The sequence below is a fragment of the Diadema setosum genome, chromosome 4 (genome assembly GCF_964275005.1).
Source record: "Diadema setosum chromosome 4, eeDiaSeto1, whole genome shotgun sequence".
Taxonomy (NCBI): Eukaryota; Metazoa; Echinodermata; class Echinoidea; order Diadematoida; family Diadematidae; genus Diadema; species Diadema setosum.
Genome location: NC_092688.1, coordinates 2,356,633 through 2,377,273, shown reverse-complemented (window position 1 = coordinate 2,377,273; position 20,641 = coordinate 2,356,633). Strand labels below are relative to the sequence as shown.

At 38.7% G+C, this 20,641-nt stretch overlaps 1 protein-coding gene across 1 annotated transcript in view; it reads left to right on the top strand.

Annotated features, from left to right (window-relative positions):
• The first annotated feature begins 8,188 nt into the window (after positions 1-8,188).
• LOC140227517 (gametogenetin-binding protein 2-like) overlaps positions 8,189-20,641 on the top strand; it is a 39,055-nt gene continuing 26,602 nt past the window's right edge. The window contains exons 1-2 of the mRNA XM_072307918.1: positions 8,189-8,490; positions 15,721-15,865. Coding sequence (XP_072164019.1) covers positions 8,456-8,490; positions 15,721-15,865 — 180 coding nt within the window. The 5' untranslated portion in view covers positions 8,189-8,455. The remainder of the gene's footprint in view (positions 8,491-15,720; positions 15,866-20,641) is intronic.

The window sequence follows — 20,641 nt, the reverse complement described above, 5'->3', positions numbered from 1 at the left end:
CTAGCATTTAATCAGTATGCCATTCTCCTGATGTTGCTGCCAGTAATTGCCGGCAGTTGCGCCCGGTGTGCCCCCTTAATTCCAAAGCGAAAAAATACAGCTACAAACGGCAGTCTTTGGACTGTAAGATGTCAAAATTTTCAAGCTCGCTCGCTCCGCTCGCTCGCATTTAACCGCTATGCCATTCTCCTGATGTTGCTGCCAGTAATTGCCGGCAGTTGCACTCGGTGTGCCCCCTAAATTTCCAAAGCGAAAAAGTATAGCTACAAACGGCAGTTTTTAGAGTGTACGTCAAAATTTCCAAGCTCGCTCGCTCCGCTCGCTCGCATTTAATCGTTATGCCATTCTCCTGATGTTGCTGCCAGTGATTGTGAGCAGATGCGCCCCCTTAATTTCCAAAGCGAAAAATATAGCTACAAACGGCAGTTTGGGGACTGTAAAATGTCAAATTTTTGAAGCTCGCTCGCTTCGCTCGCTCGCATTTAATTATTATTCCATTCTCCTGATGTTGCTGCCAGTAATTGCCAGCAGTTTTCGCCCGGTGCGCCCCCTTAATTTCCAAAGCGAAAAATATAGCTACAAACGGCAGTTTTGGGACTGTCAAATGTCAAAATTTTGAAGCTCGCTCGCTTTGCTCGCTCGCATTTAATCATTTTGCCATTCTCCTGATGTTGCTGCCAGTAATTGCCAACAGTTTTTGCCCGGTGCGCCCCTTAATTTCCAAAGCGAAAAAATACAGCCACAAACGACAGTTTGGGGGACTGGAAAATGTCAAAATTTTCAAGCTCATTCCCTTCGCTCGCTCGCATTTAATCATTATGCCATTCTCCTGATGTTGCTGCCAGTAATTGCCAGCAGTTTTCGCCCGGTGCGCCCCCCCCCCTTAATTTCCAAAGCGAAAAAATACTAGTACAGCCACAAAGGACATGTGGGACTGTAAAATATCAAAATTTTCAAGCTCACTCGCTTCGCTCGCTCGCATTTAATCGTTATGCCATTCTGATGTTGCTGCCCGATTGCCGGCAGTTGCGCCCGGTGTGCCCCCATAATTTCCAAAGCGAAAAAATACAGCCACAAACGGCAGTCTTTGGACTGTAAAATGTCAAAATTTTCAAGCTCGCTCGCCCCGCTCGCTCGCATTTAACTGCTATGCCATTCTCCTGATGTTACTGCCAGTAATTGCCAGCAGTTGCGCCTGATGCGGCCCCCTTAATTTCCAAAGCGAAAAAGTATAGCTACAAACGGCAGTTTTTAGACTGTAAAATGTTAAAATTTTCATGCTCGCTCGCTCCGCTCGCTCGCATTTAATCGCTATGCCATTCTCCTGATGTTGCTGCCAGTGATTGACAGCAGTTGCGCCTGGTGTGCCCCCCTTAATTTCCAAAGCGAAGAATATAGCTACAAACGGTAGTTTTTGGACTGAAAAATGTCAAAATTTTCAACGCAAAGAGATTTCACCGTAGGAGGGGGAAACCCCCCTACCATACCCTCCCCCCTCGCTTGATTCGTTCCCTCACATAACCGCTCCTCCTAAGATCAAATCCTGTCTACGCCGATGATAGGCCCCATTATAAATTTTAGTAGGCCTTCACAGTGATGTCGCACAGCAAGAGCTGAAATACCACGATTTTGTCATTCAATAATATATTGTGAATATTTCATTTTCTTCTTGTTTTTTTTAAAGAAAAAAAAACAAAATTTTCACCACAAGTGAGCACCAGATCGCTGAATTTCAGGTCTGAAAATGCAAAATCTTCCTCGTGTGCGGTGTGGGAGAGGGATGCCCCCCCCCCCCCCCATACACACCCTTCCCCCGTTCGGTCGTTCCGCTCCCTCTCACAGATATTTCCAAAAAAAAAAAAAAAAAAAAATGTTTTCATACTTTTAAGGTCTGATTTTCCGCCGAAAGTCGTCTGACAAGCAAAAAAAAAAAAAAAAAAGCAACAAGAACAAAAAGTCTTTATGTTGTTGCTGCCACTTTTCTCCCACTTTATATTTCATGCAAAAGAGTGGGGCATCCGATCCCTGTAAAGTGTGTGTGTGTGTGGGGGGGGGGGGGGGGGGAGGAGGGGGCACAAAGCTTCTCTCCCCCCCCCCACCCCCCCCCCCAAAAAAAAAAGGCTGCGCCGGTCCGGTTATGTGTATGGGCTTGTAATCGTGGTGATGGTGACCATCCCCCCACTCCTCAGTATGGATTTACGCCGTTGGGGAGAGGGGATAGGCTTACCCCTGCCATACTCTCTCCGTTTGGTCCTTTCTACTTTATGCACTTAGATTGACAGATTTGCAAATGTTTCACCTCAACTGTGCACGGGGGGGGGGAGGAGGGAGGGGGAGGGGGAGGGGAGGGGGTCATCAAGCTAGTCAGCGCTGACAAGTTGTCAGTCGCTGACAATCACCATGGTAACAGTCAGTGACCAGAGCATCTCAGCCAATCAAAACCAAGGATTTTGCTGAAATTGTCAGCGCTGACTATGAAACAACCCCCAGGTTTGCCACTTCGGTTAAAAAAGGCGAAAGTTTCGTCGGTGGGTGGGAGAGATACTTTTGATATTAATGGAGGGATTCCCTTCATAGTACACTGCCTTGTGGGATTGAAAATTTACCTAATTCCCTCATAAATTTGTTTACGAGATATTTTCATCTTAATTCTAAAAATGCAAAAGCTTCCTTGTATGCAGGGGTGTTGATCCTTCCTTACAAGAGAGCCGCCTTTATGATTGTGTGCATGTATATGTGTTTATTACTCTGTCTCCTTCTTTTTTTCTTTTCTTTTTTTTTTTGTTACTATACCGCTTAGGGAAAGTTTTTTTGTTTTGCAATATTTTATTATGATTTTTTATGGGCAGATGGGGGGGGGGATGCATTCTACAAACTCTGCTTTTAGCAGTCCACTCCATTTCCAGCAATTTTTTCTGCCTTTACCACAGTGACGTAACAGTTCGATTTGCATCTTTGTTGATAATTTACCTGTATCTCTTTTACAATGTTATTCTGTTCATCGCATAGTGGTACTGATTTCCTGACATCTGTATACACAAGAGTGTTACATTGTACAAGTATTTCTAATTATTTGTTTGTTGGAAATGAAATAAATCAACTTGATCCTGGAGGGCTAGGGGGCAAACATGTCAGTATGACCCCAATAATTCCCGAAATAAGGCAAATTTTCCTGCTTTCTTGATAAAAAATTGTCAAATATTCCACCAATATCATGCATCAATTCTGAAAATGCAAAATCTCCCTCGTGTGGGAGTGACCACAGTCACCCCAATTCTCCTTATTCTACGTTACATTTTGCAATTCTCACTCTTTTCCTCGAAGCAAAATTCGAATATCTCACCAAAAGTGTGCACCATATCTCTGAATATTGGATACCTGATACCCAGCATTGCCCAGTGCAAAATCTCCCTTGTGTGCAGGAGGGGGATAGGCTCTCTTGCATCCTGCTCGGTCCTTCTCCAAAAGACTTAAGTAGTGGGGGCGCTGGATTATTATAGTGGATAAGGCTCCCGACTCCTGATCGGAGGACCCGAGTTCGAATCCCGCCCAGTGCTTACGTCCTTGGACAAGATGTTTTTACTCACTGTGTCCCTCTCGACCTAAGGGCCCGAATTCACGAAGGTGGTACAAATGAAACCATGGTTTAAACCATGGACAAAAACCATGGAGCGCCAAGTGTCGCACGGAATATTTCGTTAGGAAATTGATCATTTCGTCGACAAAATGACCGTTTCGTTAACGAAATTATCATTTCGTGGACTAAATGTTCATTTAGTTACAAAATGTTGTCATTTTGTTACAAAATAATCATTTCATCGACGAAATGACTGATTTCACTTGGCGCTCCATGGTTTTTGTCCATGGTTTAAACCATGGTTTCATTTGTACCACCTTCGTGAATTCGGGCCAAGATGTATAAATGGGTACATGGCAATGCTATAGGGTAATAATAATAGCAGGGCCCTCTGGTAGAACAGTGGCAACACTGAAGAGGCTGCCCTGGGTAAATAAGACATTATCATTATTATATATTATTACATAAAAGAAAGCTTTACAGATTTCAAATTTGTTTCACTTAAGTGTGCATAAGATCTCTCACTTCAATCCTCATAAATTTAAAAGTTATCTCATCCTCTTTACATTTACCCGCCCATCCATTCATTTAGACTCTGCACACTTTGGGGATTGACAATTATATTTCCGATTATCCCACAAGAGTGCGCGTCAGATCGTTCTATCTGTCTATTATGTCAAACCTATAGATGCAAAAGCTCCGTCGTGCATGTGCAAGGGGACTACCCCTCCCACACCCTCCCCCTGACAACTTCTATGTAAAAAACAAAACAAAAACAAAACAAAAACCCAAAAACGATAAATGGGGGGCAAACACTCGATCCCTGCATCTTGTGAAAAAAAAAAAGTGGGGAGGGGGCAGCCCCCCCCCCCCCCCCCCCCGTCCTCGGTATACGGATTTACGTCGGCGCCACACAACGTACCCTTCCCCTGACCCAGACCCCACTCCTTATCCTAATCCTGAACATAATATTATAACCCTTAACCCAAACTCTATAACCCTGAACATAACCCTATCCCCAATCTTTCCCCTATATCACTATAACCATGCAGAATTTCCCCGGAGGATTGTCCTCAGTCATTAGTCGGGGGGGGGGGGGGTACCCTGATACGGCGTGAAAGTTCCGATGAGCATTTGTTTATTTTGTTACAATTATTGTAAGTGAAAATGTTACTGACGGGATTGCATTTCATTAGGTCTGAACGAAAAGTTTATATTATGTGCGTAACATCCAAAAATAACTGAAAACATAAAAAAAATACATGGCTACGAGCGCTTAAAGCATAAACAAGAGATGAAAACACATCATTTTATGTTTATGATTAGGAGATATATAGGACTATTACTGCTGTCGAGCTAGTTTGATTGGTTACTTCCGAAACGAATTTGAATGCTTAAAGCGGCATTGCGCGATACAGCGTCATTTGAAATTGGCTGTCTGTTTCTCAAAGTTGGAGAAGGCCTACTTTATCTGTTTATGCGAAATTGAATGGCAACATTTCAATATTTGAGTGACATTTTCATGAATGCTGATTCGACTGATCGGAAATGAATTTGAAAGACAAAACAGCCGAGTATAGCCGTAACTCTCGAAACTGAATGATCGAAATATCATGTATCAATTTGACTTGATGGCGAACGATACGAAATATACCGCAAAAATCTTTAATACAGTTATTCATCCATTCATTCATTCCTTAATTCATTCATTATCTTTTTGTTTTCATTTCCAACAAAACGTTTGAATATTTTACCGAAATCGACTACATAAATTATAAGCCTACAATGCTAAACATAAACGGCTATGTGGTGGATGAGCGTTCGTTTTATCACAATCAGTGGAAAATTACCTTGATTGATAAGACTTTCGCCTGCTGGCTCTGCAGGCTTCTTCAGATCGAGCGTTGTGAGAAGGACTTCCCACGAGCCGACGAAGCTGGCGCACGCCGATCTGAGAGAATGGGATCGTAATAATATTAATGAACGTGAGTATTACCAGGTACGGTCTCGGTTGAAGGTGTTCCCTTGTATAGTTTGGGAATGTGAATGGCTTCCCTTATCCTATCTGGCTAGGATAGAACACTTCTTCCAGTTGATGTGGTGGTTTTCATACTGGCCACATGATCGCTGATGGCCGACTTGTGTATGTGGGAGGTGGATTCCTTTCTTTTCCCTCTGGTGAAGTAGGATGCACTAACTGTGTCCACCTCTTGTTTGTGTTCACTTTTCCCGGTACATGTACCGAATTTCCTGGCTGTTTCTCCAATGTAGCTTCTTTCGCAGTTCCCACATGGAATCCGGTAAACTACCCCCGCTTGGTCATCCATGGATCTTTTGTCTTTTGGGTGTCATCATTCTGAGTTTCTTGTGCGGCCTGAATGCTGTGGAGATGTGGTATTTCTGGTAAATTCTTTGCAAGGCTTCCGAGGTTACCCTTTAAATATGGGATGGTTACCAACTTCCTCCTCTGGTTGGTTGGTTTGGTCTGTGAGTTCTTCTTGGTTTGGTTTTCTCCCTTTTCCTTTCGGTTTTCTTGAAAGACCAGCCAGGGTATCCACATTTCCATTTCCATTGTTGAGAACGCATGACTTTAGATTTTTATACATATTTCGGATTACATCAAAAACTTTTCCCTGTATGTTACATCTAGCAACTTTGTTCCATAGCAATGTTCTATCGACAGAGTCAAAAGCTTTCTTATAATCTATAAACGCGCAGATTAATCTTTTTCTCTGTGATAAATACAAGTCAATAATTGAGTGCAACACAAATATATGATCAACAGTTGAATAAGTCTCTTTGAATCCTGCTTGTTCTTCCCCAATGGCATGATTATCATCGAGAAAATCTGTCAATCTATTATTAATTATTGAAGTAAATCATTTGCCAATGCAACTTAATAAAGATATTCCACGATAATTATCAGGGTCATTAACAGAACCTGGCTATGTTTGTAGATAGGGCGTATCATACCAATCGTCCAATCCGTTGGAATTATTCCTCTATCTAAAACTAAATTAAATAATTTGGTTATTACATTCACTAAAGACGCATTGCTGTTTTTTTTAAATTACTTTAGTATCAAATCAAAACAGGTGCCTTATTATTTTTCAATTGCTTTATATGAGCAGTCACCTCTTCTTCAGATATTCGGTCATTATAATCATGTTCAATATGCATGGTAAGAGGAATATGTGCTGCATCACAAGTATTCACAAAACTCGTCGGTGTTGATCTCAGCATACTATCATTAAAGCTCATTAATGTCATTTAAACTTTTAAAATGTTTCTAGAAAGTTCCAATGTCAATTGAACACTTCTCTGATTTCGTTTTTTCTGGAGGGATTTAGTACATTCCAATACTCCTTTGGATTTTCAGAATTCAACGTATATACGTAATTTTTCATGAGTGTCCTTAAAGAACGTGTACTGTGCTTTCTTCAAGGTTTTCTTGTATAATCTTCTGACATTTTCAAACTCATCCATTACATCACGATTGAATCCATTACGTGTACATTTCTTTTTCAATTTGATAAATATTTTCCAAAGTTTCTTACAATTTTCATCAAACCATGGTTTATTATCTGAAGATTTTGCTAAATTACTATATGAAGATTTTGCTAAATTACCTTTAGTCTTTGTTACAGACCTTCTAACCATATTTGTGTTTGAGGCTGCCGTAAAGTATATAGATTGTAATGAAACGAACAAATCATCTATCACGGTTTGGTTGACATTATTCAATTCAACAGAGTCCATTCTCGCGGAGATGTCATCTATTACGTTGCTCTCGTTAATTTCACTTCTGAAATCAGAACATTTTGCCTGATCCCACACAATCTTTGTCGACCCTTGGACTGCATTACACGCTCCATGTGTACATGTAGTTTCATCATTAATTTCATCGAAATCAAAATCAAAGTAAACATGTAGTGCGTTATGTTTATCAGATAGTGTATCATCAAAACAGTCCACTTCAAACTTCTTTACAGTGTCAAACGAATCACTAGATATCAAGCAATAATCTATAGTACTTGAATTATCACAGGTATACACACCTGATTCGCCACCAAAGCGCCCATTTAAAATTGATAAATTGAACCCTCTACATAATTCTTACAACTTTCTTCCATTCAAATTGACTTGAGAATCCACATTCTGCCTAACAGGTAATGTACCAACAGTTGGAGTTTCTGAACTTTGCGTGAAATCAGTATTTATACCGCCATAACCTTCAGCTACGAAATCATCCAAATTACCAGTTCTAAGCATTAAAATCTCCAATTAAGCACACGGGATGATTAATTTACCCTTGATATCAACAAAAGAGGATGCAACATCTTCAAACAATCATATCCGATTCATAGTACATGTACTTCGATGGTTTGAACAAAATCAAAATACGCAACGCAGTCGCAACGCACTCACGCACGCGCCGCACGCACGTATAAAGATTTTAGCCTGTGTGACAGTACTACTAGTAGTAGCTGGCTATGTATCCCTGGCACATACACAGCGTAGTACGTAGCGAACTTGCTGTAATGCACTGTACTGTATGTATTGTACGTCTCGGACAGCTCTCGCTCGTAGACCCAGCCATAGCCAGGACTTTCGACGGTCGTTTTGCTGATCTAGTCAATACCGACATTCTTGTTTTCTCTACCATAAGAAACAGAACATACTGCACTGACAGATTAGAGGCTGTATCTGTGATAGACCTGAGACTTAAAGGAGAGGTGGAATTCTCAGAGAAAGCCGGGAAAGTCCCTGCAACGGAATCCTTCAGAGAATTTCTGTACCGGACTTGTCTACTGAGGGTAACACTAACAGTAACACAGTGTCAACAAGTCTTCTTTCTGTGATCTGTGACTGTGTATCATGCCTCTTGCAACGTGTGCAAGCTGTGGTGGCAAGTGAGTGGCGCTTTCCTAACGTTAGATCGAATTCAGCCTAAGAATCTTCTAATTAATCTTTACAGAATGTACAACCATGTCTTGGTTTTGTTTCACGGTTTCTAACTGCGGCCCGGCAGTGAGTTTCGAAGAAGGCGCATGACTTTTTTAATACTAAAATCTAGGTCTAGACCCTAGTTTCTAGTGCTAATAATTTAGTGTAATTTTAGACTGTGTAGGCTGACGGTACATTTCTGTGTTACTGTTAGGCCACACTCCACTCCAGACAGTCCTAATAAATGTACAGACTCGACCCTGGGTCACTGTACAGTGCATCTACAGAGTAGGACCTAATTTTTACCACACTACCACTGTATCAGTGACAGGCAGGGCAGGGCTGTGTACTGAAGTGTAGACCCAGCCAGACTATATGGTCCGAATTCACGAAGGTAGTACAAATGAAACCATGCCCATGGTTTAAACATTGGACAAAAACCATGGAGCGCCAAGTGTCGCATAGAATATTTCATTACGAAATCAGTCATTTCGTCGGTGAAATTATTATTCTGTAACGAAATGACAACATTTTGTAACTAAATAATTTTCGCCCACGAAATGATAATTTCGTTAACGAAAAGGTCATTTTGTCGAAATGACCAATTTCGTAACGAAATATTCCGTGCGACACTTGGCGTTCCATGGTTTTTGTCCATGGTTTAAACCATGGTTTCATTTGTACTACCTTCGTGAATCCGGGCCTATAAGTTTACGTACTACCTACCATGCCTACTACTAGCTACGTGGGCAATGCAATCCTGGGTATAAACAGGGAGGTGGGAAGAGACTTTTCCCACCTCCCGACCCTGGTATATCTACACAAGATCTAACTACCACCCTACCATTCTTAGGGTGCGGTCGAGCGCTCTCCTAAAGCGAACTGTGCCGTACCGTACCCGCGCCAGAGGAGCGCTCGAACGCTCCTAAAGTGTACCGTACCATACTGTACCGAGCCAAAAGTGGACCACTTCCCGATGTGCGCCAAAAGCGTACCAAAGCGTACCAAAAGTTTGTTGTAAAGCATGCGCGTATCATTTATGCGCATACGTCACAATGCAAAAACATCATTCTCTTGTTCTGGACAACTGTAAGTAGTTAAAGTGCCAGGGGTGAATGACATTCTTGCTACAAACAAGCGTGACCTTTCTAAAAATAACTCGTGAGTACGCTTTCTCCACAGAGCGCTGGAACGCTCCAAAATTGGCATGGTACGGTACGGTACCCTTTAGTTCAGTTCGCTTTGGTTCGCTTTAGAGTGCTCGAACGCACCCTATGAGTACTATATGACTACCTGTTCTTTGCTGCTTTGCAGAGGCGGGTGCAGGGTGTAAGATTGGCAGTCATGCACTGCACACTTAACATTTGTTGAGTGTAAATCAAACTTAGTCGAGCAAGGGCCTACAGCACTACTCTACTACGGGTAGTACAACATGTATCGGTAGGCCTGCACGACGATCAGTCCATGTGAATGTGAGTACCTTTCTCAGGCACCGCGGGTTCGATATGAATGTGTTTGTGAGTTCATGTTGGGATGCAGTGTGTGTAATTTGTGTGTGTGTCAGTGTGAATCTGTATGTGTCATGTCATGTCATGTTGGGCCATGTGTTGCATGCTGCATTATATAAGCAGGGACTGGATCTAGTTCTAGGAATAGGATTCTGTGGAGCTCAATGTAACTCAACCATGCAGTGGCAAACTTTCATAGACTTGTAAAGAATATGTTTCAAGTTATTGGCTGGCTAATCTATAGGCCTACAAGGGCATTTTCCATTATGTGTGCACATGTTCTTGGATGCGCTTTGCCTTTTACTATTGGATCATCAACAAAGGTCGTGTTTATCTTTGGGAGCCGTGATTTAAAAAAGGTTCAAGAGATCACTTTTGATGCATATATGTGTTAGTTGTATCACAAAACATCCTACCACAAAAGAGTTGCAATAAAGCCTAAGATACAAGGAGACTATTTCCTCATTAAACCATAACTGGAGACGGTTTAAAGGTACTAGCCCACATTTGCAAACCCACGAAAATCAAAACTGCATAAAACAGGTCCAATATGACTTCAAGTACAAGTTATGACAGTAACATACCTCACCTGTTGCTCTTTGTCTATACCATTCGATAAAAGAGAGATAATCATCGTTTTAAAATCAATTTTCAAACCGGGTCAACCCGACCCAAAATCGAATTACGAGCGCGGGCTAGCTACGTACATTAACTTACACATGTATCGCATGCATGTAGTACGTGCGTGGACCGGAGCTAGCGAGCGTTTTTATACGCACGCATACATTGCATTTTCATTTAAATTTTTATGAAAGTAATGGACTAATTGGAACGAAATTTTGCACAGGTGTTACTGCAATCATACCCAAACTCCATGCGAACTATGAGACCAATTGCTGCAGGTTTACAAATGTGGGCTAATACCTTTAATCTGTAAACATTTTTATTATAACTATTGTTCACATTTTGTTAAATGTAACAATACTTAACATCGATAATACTAATTATTGGCTCAAATCTTCACATTGGTTGTTTCTGTCCCTAACTCACATTAGAACTATTTTGAAGCACTAGTGCTGGGATTTTGTTTATGCCTCCGCAACGAAGTGGCCGGAGGCATTATGTTTTCGGGTCGTCCGTCCGTCCGTCCGTCCGTCCGTCCGTACGTCCGTCCGTACGTCCGTCCGTCCCGTTTTGTTTTTGTCGATATCTCAAGAACCATGTGGTGGTTTTACATCAAACTTGGTATGAGGGTATATCCTTAGGGGATAATACTTTGTGTGGATTTTAGGGTCACAGGGTCAAAGGTCACAGGTTATTTTGTGAAAAAAAAAATTGAAATTTCATGTTTTTCTCCATATCTTACAAATGGTTCAAGGTATCTTCATGGAACCTAGTATACATGCTTGTACCGATGGGCAGTGATTATCTAGGGAAGTTGGGGGTCATGGGTCAAAGGTCAGGGGGTCAAAGGTCAAGGTCAACTCCTCAAAATATCACTACTTTCCTTAAAATGCTATATGCCTGAAGGTTTTTTTTTTTAACTTGATGTATGGCATGTATTACCCAATATATATTTTGGGGGAAGTTTCTTGCCAAAAGGTCAAAGGTCAAAAGGTAAAAGGTCAAGTGGAAGTGCTAAATTGCACTTTTTCCTCCATATCTTGAAAGTAACTCTAGGTATCATCATGAAACTTACATATTTATGCATGTTCAACCTAACAGTGATTCTCTTTGGAACTGTGAGGTCAAAGGTCAAAGGCCAGGTTTAGATAATGCTATTTTCCCATTTGATACTGAAATTATACTTTTTCTCAATACCTTCAAAATTACTCAATGCATAGACTTATAAAAGGGTCAAAAGTCAAGTAAAAATCATCAGTTCCCCAAATACCTGCACTCTGACATTTTAATCATTCATCCAATTGAACCTAGTTCTAGGAAAGTGAACATTCAGCACATTTGTGTCAAACCTGTCATTTTAATATTTTGCCAATTGTGTGAAACTGTCATCACACATTGTCAAGACATTGTACTATAGACCTGTACGTGTATTAGGAGAACCATGCATTATGGCGGAGGCATATCAGTAGCCGTAGCGATATATCTAGTTTTATCTGCAAATGGTAAATTATGCCTTTAATAAAACAAGGGCATTTTTTAGATGATTTTTTTTTTTTCAGTAACCCGAGAGTTTGCTGGTTGTGGAGAGTGGGGAGTTGATTCCATGTTCTGTATTGCAGTAGGGCATACATACAAATGTATACAAATGTCTACTGTCCTTGGCAAGTTTATTATATAGTGCAAAAAACAACAACAAAAAAACCCCAAAACAAACAAACGTGACTATCATCTGGATGTGCAGGAGGCAACCACATGTACACACACAATTGTCAGCACTCACTGAGCTCTGTATACTCTTATTCACCTTGGTTGCATGGAGTGGGTTATGTGAATTGCGGCAGCAGATGAATAATGAAGGAGGCATACCGATATCTGTAGCTACACATTGTAGCTAGGATGTTAAAAAATTACAGGTTAGCATATATCTCAGACCTCCTCACACTGTGCAACAGCTGTCAATCTACTACAAAGTTACATTTGGTGTATCGCAAGAAAAATTATAATAATTATCATGTTAATAATATGATGGCATGTGAAGCTAGATAACCCTGCAAGTCTGCAACAGAGTGCTAGGCACGCCATTTCACTCAATATTGTGTTGAAACACATCGTAGGCTGTTGCCAGTCAAAAATGCAGTGTGAAACAGACTTTAGCAACCTACATTTGTAACTGATGAGTTTTGCATGTTTTTAATTCCATGGAATCAAGACATCAACTACTGGAACATATATGGCAAGCAAAAATATTCACATGCTTTTATTTTCTTGCTAATCTCTGGTTGAGCTACATTTTTTGTAAATGAGCAAAAAATTTCAACACCACAAAAATCTCCATTTTTACAGTACATGCAAGTGTACTTCCAGCATGAAAGTTCAACATCACTTCGTGTTGTTCTTTATATCATATACGTAAGTACCCACCACATTGCAGTGCCATTCAGGAACACAGGACAAGAATGTAATGTTGTAGATCAATTAACCTACTTTACTGTATAAGCTGTTATTTTCATGCGAGTTTAATTTTCACGATTTTCTCGAATCACTGTTGAACCGCAAATTTAACAACACACGAAAATGTTGTCATGCGCCATAGGCTACCAGTGCACATTTGCAAACCTCGGTGTCAATTCGTGAAAGCAACATCTCGCAAAAAATGTCTGTTGCGTACTCATTCATGAAAAGTGCGTCTGTGCCCGAAAATTCACAGCTTATGCATACAGTACAACTTTGTATCTCTATGCTTCTGTTGGCCCACAGCTTCTGAGTAGAGTATAGACCTACAGTTGTATATTGCGCAACCATACATATGTCGATCCATGGTAGTGTAAGTTAATCCCATGCATGACAATTTAGAAGAATAACATGGTGTAGGAATGAGAGCTCTTTAGGCAAAAATACAGTACTTACCGGGTAGTTTTTGCTGCGCACACGCACAACACACACACGGACATGTACATTATTATGTAACATGTTCGTGATTGAACACCACAAACTGGGCAATTAATGTTGACCCCTTGTGGTGTACCGGTAGTTGACTACATGGTTACATGTAGCAACTGTTAGTGTAGCGATGCCAGCTGGAGCAGGGTATTAATCACCTTCAGTAATAGTTCTAGTTTATATGAATAATGAAAGATAATCTCCCCCCCCCCCCCCTTTTACTGTGTAAAATACATGTATGAGTTGTTTTTGTTTTTGTTTTTGTTTTTTTCATAAATAACTCTGGAGTCCAAAGGTGAATCATACATGTAAATACTCATTGTCAATGCCTAAGGAGTTCCTTGTAATGATTTCATGCTCTGTTCAAGAGCTTGAACATGCATGCATGCAGTCATATTACCTACACAATGCGTGAAAATTAGGGGATTAAAAATCCTTGTCCCTTGGACAGGAAAATAATTTTAATAAAAGAAATGTTTTTTTTGGTTTTTTTCAAACACACATTGAAAAATAGCAAGGATGCTGTACCCGGTTACTGTAACAATACATGTACTGTACAATCCTCTTTTCCTTGTGAATGTACATTTTTACAGATCACATAAAGAGTACCACAACCAGTGCTGTCACAATACTCACATTGCTGTAAAGCCAGAAATTTTAATGTACATGTGCATCAAACTTTTGTGAATTTTGCCAGGAGCCAAGATTTGCGAAAGTGAAATGTACATGTCCAATGTATGTGATAAGTTCTTGTCTACGGAATGTATTGAATGCAATGTCAGTTTACAAAGATTTCATGCTGCCAAAGATTCTGTTGGCTCCCATTCACAAAAGTTTCACGCCACAAAGATTTCAAGTTTTACGGTAAAGTATCATTTGAACATATAAATGTGTACATTCGTGTTTTTCAGAGCCTCTATGTCAACAAGGAAAACAAATAAGAGCATAGTGTATCAACTTTCTTCTCCATCTTGTCTTTCTCAAACACAATGTCAGCATCTGGCAAGAGTAAAACACAAAAATTTACCTTTTGAATCAGATTAGAACCAAATTATCATTATTATTATTATTTTTTTTTTTGATTCAACTGTGAAATTAATGTTTTGATGGTCGAAAAGGGTTTATTTCACAGAGAAATCTTGTGTGAATGGAGTGGACCTCAGTGAGGTATAAATTGGATTTGGAATTAATATGTTTATTATGAGAGCAATCCTATTCTAGTGAGAAAAATCCCCTCTTGGTTGGTTCTTGAGACTCAGTTTTCTCAAAATTTAACTTGATTGACATAGCAGACGCAAGTACAGAGAAATATAATCACATTATTACTAAAATTGTGAGCATGAAGAAACAAGGTCTAGAAGAGTTCAGTGAGTTTTGTTTATCCCTCCAGGAATGCGTGAAGTACTGTATAAGCTGTTATTTTCGCGTACAGATTTTTTTTTTTTCTTGGCGAATTACGAGGTCATAGACATTTTCGCGAGATGCTGTTTTAGCTAATCGACGCCAACGCTTACGTTAATGCTCCATAAACGCAGCGCATGGAGTCATTTTCGCGTGTTGTGAAATTCACAATCCAATCGTAATTCGCAAAATTTGCGAAAATCAAACCCTAGCTAAAATAACAGCTTAGACACTCGGACACTATCCGTTTGTCATTTATGACTGCCCTACTGAGCATATTACAAGACTCTGACCATGTTTACTCCACAAGTTCTGTAGTTCTGCCGGTTCTGTAGTGACCATTTCCCTGATTTAGTGCAGTCATCTTCTTTTTTTTAATACCCTAAAGCTAAAATTCATGGAATTTGTAGTTTGCATCTATATATTCACAGACAAGGCTACCTCTACAGAGTACCATGGTAATTACAGTATGTGTATATGGTATGGCATGCATTCTTTCAAATGATTTGCATGATATGGTCAGCAGTTTTGTGTCATCATGTCACATTGGTCAATTGACAGAAGTTTGTGTTGTGGATGTTGATTGTTTAAAGAAAAAAAACAACCGTGGAATTCTAGACTTACAGCACAATTAAAAGCAAATAAATGCAAAATGAATGTGGATCAATGTTCAAATTGATTTATGAAATAATTAGTTTACCCAATTTGAATTATGATATTCAGTCATAGGTGCCCTGAGTCTGACTGCGCCAAAGGTGCACCGACTGAAGAAATGGCACAACTTGTGGCAGTTGTCCCTCCAGGCTCTGAGGCTATCTACCAGTATCAACGGAGGCAGATGCCGTTTGTAGTGGAGGGCAAAATTACGGTGAGTTCATCGTTCGGTTCCTTGCGTCTTGATGATCAGTATTTTTTGTGCATTCATTTCTGCCTCGATCATGAAGATTGTTTAAGACTTATCTATTATTTCACCATGTATTCATGCATCGTGGTCCACCTATCACTCTTGGAGGCAGAAAGATCACTTCAAGAAAACGTGGAACTTTGTCTTTTCATCATTTTATACAAGTCCTTTGAAGCACTCAAAACACAATTTGCCCCAAAGCTCTGCAGAATGAAGCCCTTTAATCAGTAATTTCCTACATGAGATGATAAGCTCTGTTCCTGTAGCACACAACCCCCCAAAAAGAAGGAAGAAGCAATAAATTTCAAAACTTTTTACACTATAATGTGTTCAACAAAATAAATGAAATGTGTGCATGTGAATATTTCCTCATTCAGTGAGTACTGGTTACTTATGTCCTGTCAAAGTCGGCCGTAATAAGGCAAAACAACGTAACTCAGAATATCATGTTCTGAGAAAAACGAGTTTGAAAATTCAATTGGTTCCCATTTTTCCGTCATAAGAGTAAAACACTTTTGAAGCGGCGAAGTTTCTTAGGCATTAATAAAGAATATCTCGATAAAATTTCAGTAAAATAGGACTTCCCGTTTTAGAGTAATTGCCATGTTTAGAATAGATACGGCATTTTAGCGAATCACAGCACTGTGCTTATGAGTAATTCTAGTTAGCCAAAAGAGCGTATCCTTACTTACGTTGTGCGAGAATCCTCACGCGGCAACATATCAATTAGGCAAAAGAACGTATCCTGACTTACGGCGCGTAAGCATTCTCCCGCGAAGCCACTTTAGTATGCCAAAAGAACGTATCTCAACTTACAAATATCTGCGCCTTAACCCTTTCATCAATGTAATTAGGCAGAATGACGTATCCCGACTCAATGGCAACAATCTCTATCATTTGTTTATTTGACAATTTTGTTAACTGGATAATAAAAGTCCCGTTATATGTGTTTAAATATATATTAAGAATAGTAAAACACAGTAGCTTGCAAAATTATCGATGCAAGAGAACATTCATGTTTTTTTTTTCTGAAAACTTACCGAGTATGTGCTAAAATGTAATTAGTTGTTATCTACCAATTACCTTTCATTTTTGTTTTACTTCATTTGCATATACAGTTTATAGTTTATTGAGATGTCCATTCTTTTTTATTATCTTTAAGTGTATGTTTTTTATCCCTTGATGTAAGATTTTTCATTGGGAACATAATTATATTTGGTTTATCATTCATGTTGTTTTAACAAAAACATGGATTTGGATTAATATCGACAACTAAAGTACGAGTTTGGGTAAAGTCTGTAAATTGGACTGTTTGAGAACTGGCAAAAAAATAAAATAAAATGGGTATTAAAAAAAATGTATAGACATCTCTACATACACTTCGTTTCAAAGAGACATACACGCATTTAATGTGTTAATATTGAGACTCCTATTTTAATTTCTATCTTTTCTTTGATTTATTTATTTATACACGTTCCATTGAGATGAAAGGATTTGAACAGAAAGAATGATATTGTGTACTTTGTTTATCGTTATAAGTTGTTAATGTTTGGTTGATAGCATGAATTGTATCCGTAAGGTTAAAACTTCTAATGATAATATGCCTCAATTCTTTGAACAACAACAATAATAACAATGCATGAATCCAGGTTTTAATGTTTTTAGGTGTAACTTGACCACACACACACACACACACACACACGCACACACACAACCAAGCAAGTACAAAACACACACACACACACACACACACACACACCTCAGACTTGTCAGAGTTGCAAACATTCTCTCAGTAGAATAACTTTGAGAAAGACATGACAGAAATGTAGATGCAGAGACTGATTTACATCTTCTGAAAGGTTTATAGGGAAAAATGTGTGTACATCTGTTTCTCAAAGATAACAGCATTACAAAAATCATTCGATTATTTGCAAGTTCTAAAAATATGACATAGATATCTACACTTCTTAAAATTTAAGAGAGAGAGTTTGGTATGCCATTATGCTTTTATCACATTGAAAGCAAATCAGCAGTAACTAAACATTATCATGATGTTTAATTAGAAATAGAAAAAAAAATGTCATTTACTTCCCGAGTAAAGTTATTAGCTTACATACGTACCACAGTTGAACAAAACCCCGGGAACAAAATTTTCAACAGAACATAATTGTTGTTGTTGTTGTTTTTTTTTTCTGGAGATTAGTTATACTATTACCATATCAGACCTTCGCATCAATTTTTACCTTGGAAGATCAGAACATCTACAAATTACAAATTGTAAATAGCACACATAACATTTTTAATCCTTACTGTTGTTGAAGATCAAGTGTAGTAAGAAGTAAATACTTGGGTAAAGAACAATTATTAGGCAGCTTAAACGAAGGGAAAATTTGCAACAGTATTCACTTTAAACACATTTCAATAAACGTCTCATCACAACAGCGATTTGCTGTGCTGCAATTTACATCTGCGTTGTCTGAGAGCTCCCGGAGGGATTAGGCTCAAAATAAGATATGAAAATTTTGCAGGAAATAAGGTTACTATTTCCCTGGTTTTCTGAAATAAGTTGACATGTTTCAATCGACATGATATTGATTTTGAGGGCAAGCATTTACAACAATATTTGATATGAACAAGTGATAGTTTTACCTAAAGTTGATAGTCATCATTTCAAAGGGCAATAATCCCTCATCATTTTTTTTTTCGAAACAGAACCTTTAGTTTCATATCAATATATAAAAAAAAAAATCTTTCTTGTGCCTTCATAACGTGAGAATAGTCATTAACACTTCACAGTTGAGTTTTGCGAGTTCTTAATCTAACTGTGAAAGATTTACCTGATCCTATATAAACAATCCGAGTGTTATTATTTTTCTTCTAGAGTTGACTGATCTAGTGCACAATCCACTCCATCTTTCATGAGATTCTGACGGGCGTGCACAGCTGTTCTGAAATCTGTATAGTTGCTCTTTTCTCTGCTTTCGAACTGCTCGGTAGACCACTGCAGGAAAATGTAAAAGAAATGGAAGAGAATAATTAACACAAAATAAGGCACTCTTTCCGTAAAAGACAGTGAATTTCAACTCTGCTTAAGTTATATCATGTGATTAAATTCTTCATTAGACATGATTGTGTGTAACAAATCCTCTCTCACAGACCCCCTTCCCCTCCAAAAGAAAAAAGCAAAGGAAATGAGAATGAGTATTTAATATCGAAATACACTCACAATATATATTATTCAACATCATACAAATACCCCTTGAGGATATACAAGGCTGTGTGTTTATTTTGAGAGAGAATGGTGACTATTTCGTCAGTTTTCATTTCATATTACTTTTTTTTTTCATTGCTAAGGAATGAACTGTGAAATGTGGTATTCTCAAATTATCAGAGAGTCATCATCATGGATTTTGCCGTCTTTTATTTTTTTCTTTTATGATTTTTCCAAATGCCGGCTTGTGCCGCCAGTGATAATGACAAAGGTGGGATTCATTTCTTCCCCCTTCTTCTACTTTTGTTGTATGAATTAATAGATGATTATTCAACTTGTACCTTTTATTGTACTTGATACACTGCATTCCTTTTCTGTGCTGGTCTAGGCTGGCGGTTGGTGTGGACACTGAAAAGAGAGACATGCAAATATGTATTTCAACACGAATGTTAATATCATCTAAAGTAGACGATTGGGTCTGAATATTTGAACTTTCCATAGTATTTAAAACCACGTAACTTAAGAATAGATATTTGAATTCCATGAGCTTTTGCCCTCAACATTGTTATGGGGAGGGGTGGAACGTATAACATGTATAGGATCTACCATGGCTACATGCATTTTTTTTTTATCGAAATGAAAAAAAAAAATGTTTTAAAGAATATGTACAGCTGACTAAAATTGCACCAAGAATACAAAAGAAAAAAGAAAAAAGATAAATCAGGCTTCCATAGTTAGCAGGTACAGAGTACCATTTAATATGACTTTATTTTTTTAGGCTTATTTTAAGTGGATAAATTCCTGTATGTATGAAAACACCACAATCACATTCTTCATTCTTTCAAGAAATAACAAACAAGATCTAAGACTACTTCAGTACTTGTGTTTAACCAAAGATGTAGCCCAAACATTATTAAATGTTTGGCTACATCTTTGGTTAAACACAAGTACTGACAACAAATTTTGTTGTCCTTACTTTTCTTGCTAAAGTAATGATGTTAATGTCATTATTAGAACATATCGTCTTCCATCAGTTCATGTTGCCACTGAAGACTAAATGGAATTCATCAGTATCAAGCTTTATTGTCATTAGCTTGAAGTCGAAACTATTACTGTTTACTATAAAGCTGTTACTTTTTTAGACTTTTAGACGAAAACTGAATTTGAGGTAGAAGACGTCAAGTCGATAATCATAACAGTATATTAGGGTCCACTCAATGTATTTGCGCATAGGTAAATTTCTTTTGAGAGTCACTACTTCTACTAGACCACTAGTAGTAGTACTACTACAAGTATCCTACATTTACATAGTCATTATTACATTAGTAGAACCACAACCACAACCACACCAATGAGCCACGTTTTGGCAAGCCCACCGAAAGGAAAGGCTGTCATACTCATAGCTCTAAGTTTGCTCTTTACTTTCATAGCTTGCTGTGTTTTTTGTTTATTTTTTTTTACTCATCGAGTTCTTAAATCTTAGTGAAAACTATTATCGAAGGTACTGGACCCTACTAGCAAAGCGTACT